At 68.0% G+C, this 9950-nt stretch overlaps 1 protein-coding gene across 1 annotated transcript; it reads left to right on the top strand.

Annotated features, from left to right (window-relative positions):
- The first annotated feature begins 1420 nt into the window (after window positions 1-1420).
- LOC136000799 (antigen peptide transporter 1-like) lies at window positions 1421-9492 on the top strand. Its single transcript, XM_065654772.1, has 10 exons — window positions 1421-2175; window positions 3287-3389; window positions 3480-3816; window positions 4629-4826; window positions 5720-5848; window positions 6102-6287; window positions 6773-6946; window positions 7897-8056; window positions 8123-8259; window positions 8757-9492. The coding sequence occupies exons 1-10, from the start codon at window positions 1425-1427 to the stop codon at window positions 9426-9428; spliced, it is 2847 nt and encodes a 948-aa protein (XP_065510844.1). The 5' UTR covers window positions 1421-1424; the 3' UTR covers window positions 9429-9492.
- Window positions 9493-9950: the final 458 nt, after the last annotated feature.

The following is a 9950-nucleotide window of genomic DNA, read 5'->3' as shown; positions in this document are numbered from 1 at the left end:
CAGTGCAGCTCCCAGCGCAGCTCCCCTGCACTGCGCTCACCAGTAACGACCAGTGCTCCCAGTGCAGCTCCCAGCACAGCTCCCCTGCACTGCGCTCACCAGTAACGACCAGTGCTCCCAGCACAGCTCCCCTGCACTGCGCTCACCAGTAACGACCAGTGCTCCCAGCGCAGCTCCCCTGCACTGCGCTCACCAGTAACGACCAGTGCTCCCAGCACAGCTCCCCTGCACTGTGCTCACCAGTAACGACCAGTGCTCCCAGCACAGCTCCCCTGCACTGCGCTCACCAGTAACGACCAGTGCTCCCAGCGCAGCTCCCCTGCACTGCGCTCACCAGTAACGACCAGTGCTCCCAGCACAGCTCCCCTGCACTGTGCTCACCAGTAACGACCAGTGCTCCCAGCACAGCTCCCAGCGCAGCTCCCCTGCACTGTGCTCACCAGTAACGACCAGTGCTCCCAGTGCAGCTCCCCTGCACTGCGCTCACCAGTAACGACCAGTGCTCCCAGCACAGCTCCCAGCACAGCTCCCCTGCACTGTGCTCACCAGTAACAACCAGTGCTCCCAGCACAGCTCCCAGCGCAGCTCCCCTGCACTGCGCTCACCAGTAACGACCAGTGCTCCCAGCGCAGCTCCCCTGCACTGCGCTCACCAGTAACGACCAGTGCTCCCAGCACAGCTCCCCTGCACTGCGCTCACCAGTAACGACCAGTGCTCCCAGTGCAGCTTCCAGCGCAGCTCCCCTGCACTGCACTTGGCAACCTGGGCTGCTCACCAGCCAACACCAGTTCTCCCAGTTCAGCCCCCTCTGCTTCCCTGGACTCCACCCAACACTCTGGGGCTCACCCAGTCAACACCAGTGCTCCCAGTCCAGCTTCTGTGTACCTACCCAGATACCTGAGACCCCCACCCAGTACTCTGGGGTGCTCACCAGCCAACACCAGTGCTCCCAGTCCAGCCTCCTCAGCTCCCTTGCACTGCACCCAGCCCCCTAGAGCACACCCCAGTGCTCCCAGCACAGCCCCCCAGCAGCCCCAGACCCAGCTGGTACCTCCCAGTACAGCCCCCCAGTACAGCCCCAGTCCCAGCCGGTACCTCCCAGTACAGCCCCCCAGTACAGCCTCCCAGCAGCCCCAGTCCCACCCGGTACCTCCCAGTACAGCCCCCCAGTACAGCCTCCCAGCAGCCCCAGTCCCACCCGGTAGCTCCCAGTACAACCAGTCACCCCGACCGCCCTTTGGTTTCACTTTATCGGCCCCGCCCCTCCCGCCCTGACCACGCCCCTCCCGCCCTGACCACGCCCCCTCCCCGCACCAAACTGCTCCAGTTCCGTCTGCCCGGCAACTGATGACGCCGCCGCCTCGGCCAATCAGCAGCGCCCACCCGACTCTGGTCCCTCCCTGTCCCGGGCGGGGACAAGCGGGATGGGGATTCCCGGTTATACCCGGTGCCCCCCCGGCCCGGTCCCTCCCGGTCCCGCCCCCGCGGTGCCCGGGGCCCCGCGTTTCACTTTCCGAGAAACGGCGGCGGCTGCCGGGAAGGAGCCGAACCGGGAGGGGGGAGAAGGGAACGGGCCCCCCGGAACGGGATCGGAGCGGGGACACCGGCACCGGGAGCACAGCGGGGCCGGGACCGGATCAATCGCCGCGGGTCACTCCGGAGCGCAACAGGAGCGGGACCGGAGCACAACGGGACCGGATCGATCACACTGGGACCAGGACCGGGACCGGACGGGAGCACAACGGGACCGGATCGATCACACTGGGACCAGGACCGGGACCGGACCGGATCGATCACACTGGGACCAGGACCGGGACCGGACCGGAGCACAACGGGACCGGATCGATCACACTGGGACCAGGACCGGGACCGGACGGGAGCACGACAGGACCGGATCGATCACACCGGGTGACACTGGGACCGGGAGCAGGACCGGACGGGCACGTCGGGGGCAGAACCGGAGCGCGTCGGGTCACACGGGAGCGCACCGGGACCAGGGCACACCGCGGCACAGCGGCAGCGGAGCGGGCGCAGAACCGGAGCGCGTCGGGTCACATCGGGCGGCACCGGGACACGCGATGGGCGCGGCCCCCGCCCGCCGCCTCCTGTCCCTGCTGAGCCCCGAGCGCGGGCGCTGCGCGGTGGTGGCGGCGCTGATGGCGGCTTCGGTGCTCGGTACCGGGGCCGGGGCATCGGGGGGCACGGGGGGCAGCACCCAGTTCGGGGGACAGCATCCAGCTTTAGGGGGGCAGCACCCGGTTGGGGGGACAGCATCCAGCTTTAGGGGGGCAGCACCCAGCTTTAGGGGGGCAGCACCCAGTTCGGGGGACAGCATCCAGCTTTAGGGGGGCAGCACCCAGCTTTAGGGGGGCAGCACCCAGTTCGGGGGACAGCATCCAGCTTTAGGGGGGCAGCACCCGGGGGGGATGCTCTTGGGGAGGGTGAGGCAGCACCCAGTTGGGGGGACAGCATCCAGCTTTAGGGGGGCAGCACCCAGTTCGGGGGACAGCATCCAGCTTTAGGGGGGCAGCACCCAGTTAGGGGGACAGCATCCAGCTTTAGGGGGGCAGCACCCAGCTTTAGGGGGGCAGCACCCAGTTGTGGGGACAGCATCCAGCTTTAGGGGGGCAGCACCCAGTTGTGGGAACAGCATCCAGCTTTAGGGGGGCAGCACCCAGCTTTAGGGGGGCAGCACCCAGTTCGGGGGACAGCATCCAGCTTTAGGGGGGCAGCACCCAGTTCGGGGGACAGCATCCAGCTTTAGGGGGGCAGCACCCAGCTTTAGGGGGGCAGCACCCAGTTGTGGGGACAGCACCCAGCTTTAGGGGGGCAGCACCCAGCTTTAGGGGGGCAGCACCCAGTTGTGGGGACAGCATCCAGCTTTAGGGGGGCAGCACCCAGTTCGGGGGTCAGCATCCAGCTTTAGGGGGGCAGCACCCAGCTTTAGGGGGGCAGCACCCAGTTGTGGGAACAGCATCCAGCTTTAGGGGGGCAGCACCCAGTTGGGGGGATGCTCTTGGGGAGGGTGGGGCAGCACCCAGCTTTGGGGGATCAGCACCCAGCTTTGGGGGATCAGCACCCAGCTTGGGGCGGGGGGGCAGCACCCATTTGGGGGGCGCCCTGAGCTTTGGAAGGGGCAGCACTCCCAGTTTGGGTGGCAGCGCCTGTTGGGATGCAGGGGACGGGGACCAGTGCCTTGGTCACACGGTGGGGTCCCCCCGCCGGGGAGGGGCTGCCGCAGGCACCGGGGGGGCCCTGTCATCCCCACGCTGTGTCCCCCCCGCAGGGGAGGTCGCCGTCCCTTACTTCACGGGGCGCGTCACTGACTGGGTGGCCAGCGAGGACGAGGTGGCGGCCGCCTGGCCCATGGTGCTGCTGGGGCTCAGCAGGTAGGACGGTGACACCGGGGACGTCGCATGGGACAAGGGGGGGTGACACACGTGTCCCCACGCTAAGCCGCCCTGGTGCCACCACCGCAGCGCCGTCACCGAATTCGCCTGCGATGTCACCTACACGGGGACTTTGAGCCGGGTGTTGGGACGACTGCAACGCCGCGTCTTTGCCGCCGTCCTGCGACAGGACGTCACCGCCCTGCAGGCGACGGGGACCGGAGCGGTGACGGCGCGGGTGACGGCGGACGTGGAGGCCACGCACGCGGCGGTGGCCGAGGCGCTCAACCTCTTGCTGTGGTACCTGGCGCGGGGCCTTTGCCTCCTGGTCACCATGGCGTGGTTGTCACCCCCCCTGGCCTTTGTCACCCTCCTGTCACTGCCCGTCCTCCTGCTGCTGCCCCGGGCTGTCGGCAAGATCCAGCAGGTACCGGGGAGAGGGGGGGACACAGGTCCCTTGTCACCTCCCTGTGCCTTCCAGCCCCTCCGAGTGCCCGGTGTCCCCTCCCCATGACTGCTGTCCCCTCCGCATCTCCACTGTCCCCTGCACATGCCCGCTGTCACTGCCCTCTGCCACCTGTCCCCTCCCTGCACCCCTTGTCCCCTCCCCATGACTGCTGTCCCCTCCGCATCTCCACTGTCCCCTGCACATGCCCGCTGTCACTGCCCTCTGCCACCTGTCCCCTCCCTGCACCCCTTGTCCCCTCCCCATGACTGCTGTCCCCTCCGCATCTCCACTGTCCCCTGCACATGCCCGCTGTCACCTGTCCCCTCCCTGCACCCCTTGTCCCCTCCCCATGACTGCTGTCCCCTCCGCATCTCCACTGTCCCCTGCACATGCCCGCTGTCACCTGTCCCCTCCCTGCACCCCTTGTCCCCTCCCCATGACTGCTGTCCCCTCCGCATCTCCACTGTCCCCTGCACATGCCCGCTGTCACTGCCCTATGCCACCTGTCCCCTCTCTGCACCCCTTGTCCCCTCCCCATGACTGCTGTCCCCTCCGCATCTCCACTGTCCCCTCCACATGCCCGCTGTCACTGCCCTATGCCACCTGTCCCCTCCCCACGCCCATTGTCCCCTCCGCGTGCCCCCAGTGCCTTCCACAACCCATTGTCCCTTCCATGCACCTTCTGTCCCCTCCGTGCCCCCACTGTCCCCTGCCTGTCCCCACCACCCCCCCCTGCTCCCCCTGTCCCCACGTTGTGCCCGCCGGCCCTGAGGTGACCCCGCTGTCCCCAGGGGCTGTCACGGCAGGTGCAGGCGGCGCTGGCGAGCGCCACCGAGGTGGCGACGGAGACGTTCCAGGCCATGGCCACCGTGCGCAGCTTCGCGCACGAGGCCGGGGTGGCCGAGCGGCACCGCCAGCGCCTGCAGCACGTCTACCGCCTGGAGCGCCGGGAGGCGGCCGCCTACGCCGCCAACTTCTGGGCCGGCGGGGTATGGGGACAGGGGACAGGGGGGTGAGGGACATGGGGATGGGGTGGCAGGGGGCTGGGGGACGTGGTGGCATGGGGCTGGGGAACATAGGGATGGAGCGGCGTGGGGACATGGGGACCTGGTGGCATGGAGCTGGGGGACACGGGGACATGGTGGTACGGGGTTGGGGGACATGAAGGCACAGGTCTGGGGGACATGGGGATGAAGTGGTGTGGGGACAGGGGACGTGGGGGCGTGGTGGCATGGAGCTGGGGGACACGGGGACATGGTGGTACGGGGTTGGGGGACATGAAGGCACAGGTCTGGGGGACATGGGGATGAAGTGGTGTGGGGATGGGGACATGGGGACCTGGTGGCATGGAGCTGGGGGACACGGGGACATGGTGGTACGGGGTTGGGGGACATGAAGGCACAGGTCTGGGGGACATGGGGATGAAGTGGTGTGGGGATGGGGACATGGGGACCTGGTGGCATGGAGCTGGGGGACACGGGGACATGGTGGTACGGGGTTGGGGGACATGAAGGCACAGGTCTGGGGGACATGGGGATGAAGTGGTGTGGGGACAGGGGACGTGGGGGCGTGGTGGCATGGAGATGGGGGACATGATGGCACAGGGCTGGGGGATATAGTGACGGAGTGGCCTGGGGACGTGAGGACAAGGTGGCACGGGGCTGGGGGACGTGACGTGGGGACATCAGGGCACAACAGCTCAGGGACTCTGGGGCACAGGGCTTCAGTGACCTGGGGATGTGACACCTCGGGGACATGGGGGGAACATGATGGCACGGAGGAGGTGACAGAGCAAGGCGGAGAGGTGGCCACAGCGAGGAGGGTGACAGGGACAGCACCCTGGGCAGTGTCCCCAGCAGTGACCTCCCTATGGTGTCCCCAGGTCTCAGCACTCGCCCTGAAGTTGGGGCTCCTCTGCTACGGGGCATGGCTGGTGGCCTTGGGGACCGTCACCACCGGGGACCTCGTCACCTTCCTCATCTACCAGATGCAGTTCACCGAGGCTGTGGAGGTGACCCCAAGGGAACGCCGTGTCCCCAAGCCCACCCCACTGTCCCCATGGCCACCCATGTCCCCATAACCTCCTTTGTGTCACCATATCCTCGCTGTTGTCCCCATGCTCGTCCCACCATGTCCCCGTGTCCTCCCATGTCCCCCCACCATGTCCCTGCGTCCTTTGTGTTCCCGTGCTCTCCCAGCAGTGTCCCCGTGCCCATTCCTAGTGTCCCCCCACCCGCCCCGCCACGTCCCCTCTGTGTCCCCAGGTCCTGCTGCACTACTACCCCAACATGACCAAGGCCGTGGGCTCCTCAGAGAAGATCTTTGAGTTCCTGGACCAGGAGGAGCAGGTGACACCCACGGGGACGCTGGCGCCCGATGTCCTGCGGGGCCACCTCCAGCTTGAGGACGTCTGGTACTCCTACCCCAACCAGCAGGAGCCCGTCCTCAAGGTGGGCACGGGGACAGGGCGGGGGACATGGGGACATGGTGGGGGACATGGTGTGAAGGGCATATGGACATGGGTGGGGACACGGAGGTGGTGGGGAGGGTGTGGGGACAGGTGAGGGGACAGAGGGACATGGTGGGGACATGGCAGGTGGTCATGGGGGCAGGGTGGGGACCCAGAGGTGGTGGGGAGGGTGCGGGGACGTGGCGAGGGGCCATGGGGACACAGTGGGGACATGGCGGGGAGGGCACAGGGACATGGTGGGGAGGGGATGGGGACATGGTGGGGGACCATGGGGACACAGTGGGGACATGGCGGGGAGGGGATGGGGACAAAGATGGGTTGGGGAGGGGATGGGGACATGGTGGGGGACCATGGGGACATGGTGCGGGACCATGGGGACACAGTGGGGACATGGCGGGGAGGGCGCAGGGAGGGCTGGGAACACTGCGGGAGGGGGCGCGGGGATGTCACCTCTGTCCCCCCCAGGGCGTGTCCCTGCAGCTGCGCCCCGGGGAGGTGCTGGCGGTGGTGGCCCCCGCGGGGGCGGGGAAGAGCACCCTGGTGTCCCTGGCCCTGAACCTGCGCCCGCCGGCGACCGGGCGGGTGCTGCTGGACGGTCACCCCCTCGCCGCCTACCAGCAGCCCTACCTGCGCTGCCAGGTGCCACCACCACGCCATGTCCCCCGCGGGTCCCCGCTGCCAGCCCCTGGCCCCAGCTGTCCTCAGTGGGTCCCCAGCACCACCCCGGTGTCACCAGCCATCCCAAACGGGTCCCCAGCACCACCCCGGTGTCACCAGCCACACCTAATGCATCCCCACCACCACCCCAACATCACCCAGGTGTCCCCACTGCCACCCCCTCTGTCACCAGCCATCCCCAACGGGTCCCCACCACCACTCCTATGTCACCAGCTGTCCCAAACGGGTCCCCAACATCACCCAGGTGTCCCCACTGCCACCGTGTCACCAGCCATCCCAAACGGGTCCCCAGCACCACCCCGTGTCACCAGCCATACCTAACGTGTCCCCACTGCCACCGTGTCACCAGCCATCCCAAACGGGTCCCCAGCACCACCCCGTGTCACCAGCCATACCTAACGTGTCCCCACTGCCACCATGTCACCAGCCATCCCAAACGGGTCCCCACTGCCACCATGTCACCAGCCATACCTAACGTGTCCCCAACATCACCCAGGTGTCCCCACTGCCACCGTGTCACCAGCCATCCCAAACGGGTCCCCAGCACCACCCCGTGTCACCAGCCATACCTAATGTGTCCCCACTGCCACCATGTCACCAGCCATCCCAAACGGGTCCCCACCACCACCCCGTGTCACCAGCCATACCTAACGTGTCCCCAACATCACCCTGGTGTCCCCACTGCCACCCGACGTCCCCACCGTGGCCCCAGCACCACCCTGTGTCACCAGATGTCCCCCTTGCCTGCCCAGATGTCCCTGCCGTGTCCACGCTCTGTCCCCACCGCCTCTCCCGCCGTGTCCCCAGCACATCCCATAACGTCCCCACCGTGTCCCCGGCCACGTCCCGCCATGTCCCAGCCGCGTCCTGCCGTGTCCCCGGCGTGTCCCCAGCTGTCCCCTCGGCCGCAGGTGGCCGCCGTCCCGCAGGAGCCGGTGCTCTTCTCCCGCTCGCTCCACGCCAACATCGCCTACGGGTCGGGGACCTGGAACCGGGCGCAGGTGACGGTGGCCGCCCGCCGGGCCGGCGCCCACGCCTTCATCACCCGCCTGCCCCGCGGCTATGACACAGGTAGGAGGTGTCCCCCATCGCCGTCCCCGCGTCCCCGCGTCCCCGCCCTGACCCCGTCTCGCGCAGAGGTGGGCGAGCTGGGGGGGCAGCTCTCCGGCGGCCAGCGGCAGGGGGTGGCCATCGCCCGCGCCCTGCTGAGGAACCCCCGAGTCCTCGTCCTCGACGAGCCCACCAGCGCTCTGGACGTCGAGAGCTGCGTGCAGGTGGGAGGTGACGCCTGTGTCCCCGCGGTCCCCCTGTCCAGCAGCATCCCGGTCCCTGGGGGTCCCCCTGGGTCTCCTCTTCCCGTCTTCCCCCGGGTCGCTGGTTCCCGTGTCCGCTTGGTCCCCAGTCCCAGTGTCCCCTGGGTCCTCTTGGTCCCTGGCGCCTGATTTCCCTCGGCCCCCAGTCCTGGTGTCCCCCGCGTCCCTCTCCCAGCAGCCCCCTGGTCCCAGAAGGGTCCCCCCGCATCCCCTCTTCCAGTGTCCCCTGCGTCTCTGGGCCCCGTGTCCCCTTCGTCCCCAGTCCTGCTGTCCCCTGGGTCCCCGGGCCCCATGTTCCCCGGGTTCCTCTCCCGACAGCCCCCTGGGCCCCATGTCCCCTCGACCCCCACGCCCCATGTCCCCAGGTCCCTGGGTCTCTCCTTCCTCTGCCCCCCTGGGCCCCGCGTCCCCTGCGTCCCCAGGTCCCGGGCCCGCACTGACGCTGCCACCCGCCGCAGGTGGAGCAGGAGCTCTTCGGCGCCAGCGGGGCCGGGCGCGCGGTGCTGCTGGTGACGGGGCAGGCGGCCCTGGCCACGCGGGCGCAGCGGGTGGCCGTGCTGGACGGGGGGCGACTGCACGAGCTGGGGTCCCCCGGGGAGCTCCTGCGCCCCGGCAGCCGCTACTGGCGGCTGCTGCGGGGCGGGGGACAAGGGGGGACAGCGGGGGACGGGGACGTGGGCAAGGAGGGTGAGGGACAGCGGGAGCTGGGGACGGGGACACCAGGTGCCAAGATGGGGACACCAAGGGATGGGGACACTGAGAACACGGATGGGGACACCCTGAACCAGGACGGGGACACGGGGGGCAGAGATGACATCCAGAGCAGGGATGGGGACACCAGGAACAGAGATGGGGGCTCCGGGGACATGGATGGGGACACTGAGAGTTGGGATGGGGACGATGGTAGCTGGGACAGGGACACAAGCAGCAGGGGTGGGGACACTGAGGACAGGGATGGAGACACGAAGGCCAGCAATGGAGACACCAGGGACAGGGATGGGGACGCCAAGAGCAGGGACGGGGACACAAGGAGCAGGGATGGGGGCACCAAGGATGGGGACACCGCAAACCTGGATGGGGACACCGCAAACCAGGATGGGGACACCAAAAGCCACGACAAGGGACAGTGAGAGCCGCGATGGGAGTGGTGGTGATGTGGCAGGACACGGACTGAAATAAACCGTTTTGTTTGTACCCAGGGTGTCTGGGGGACCCTGGAGCTGGAGGGTGGGGGTCAGGGGTGGGGGCGCGCCTGGCTGGGTTACCAGATCACGGAACCCCAGGTTGAAGGGACCGCAAGGATCACCTGGTCCAGCCTTCCTTGGCACAACCCCGGCTTAGCCAGGCTGGCCCTGGCCTGTCCAGCTGAGACTTAAACGTGTCCAGCGCTGGGGGATCCACCACTTCCCTGGGGAGATTATTCCAATGATTGCTCTCATGGGGAAAAACGTCCGTCCCGTGTCCAGTCGGAACCTCCCCCGGTGTCTTCTCCAAGGAAGAAGGCGTCTCCAGCTTCTTCGTAGCCGCCTGGCACACGGCGCTGAGGTCTCAGCCCCTTTTCTCCCAGCTAAACGAACGCAGTTCTCTCAGCCTTTCCTCACGCGGCAGCTGCCCCATCCTTGGATCATCCCGGTGGCCATTCCCTGGTCCCT

The sequence above is a fragment of the Caloenas nicobarica genome, chromosome 35 (genome assembly GCF_036013445.1).
Source record: "Caloenas nicobarica isolate bCalNic1 chromosome 35, bCalNic1.hap1, whole genome shotgun sequence".
Taxonomy (NCBI): domain Eukaryota; kingdom Metazoa; phylum Chordata; class Aves; order Columbiformes; family Columbidae; genus Caloenas; species Caloenas nicobarica.
Note: the sequence above shows the minus strand (reverse complement) of the source record. Positions and strands in the feature narration are given on the sequence as shown.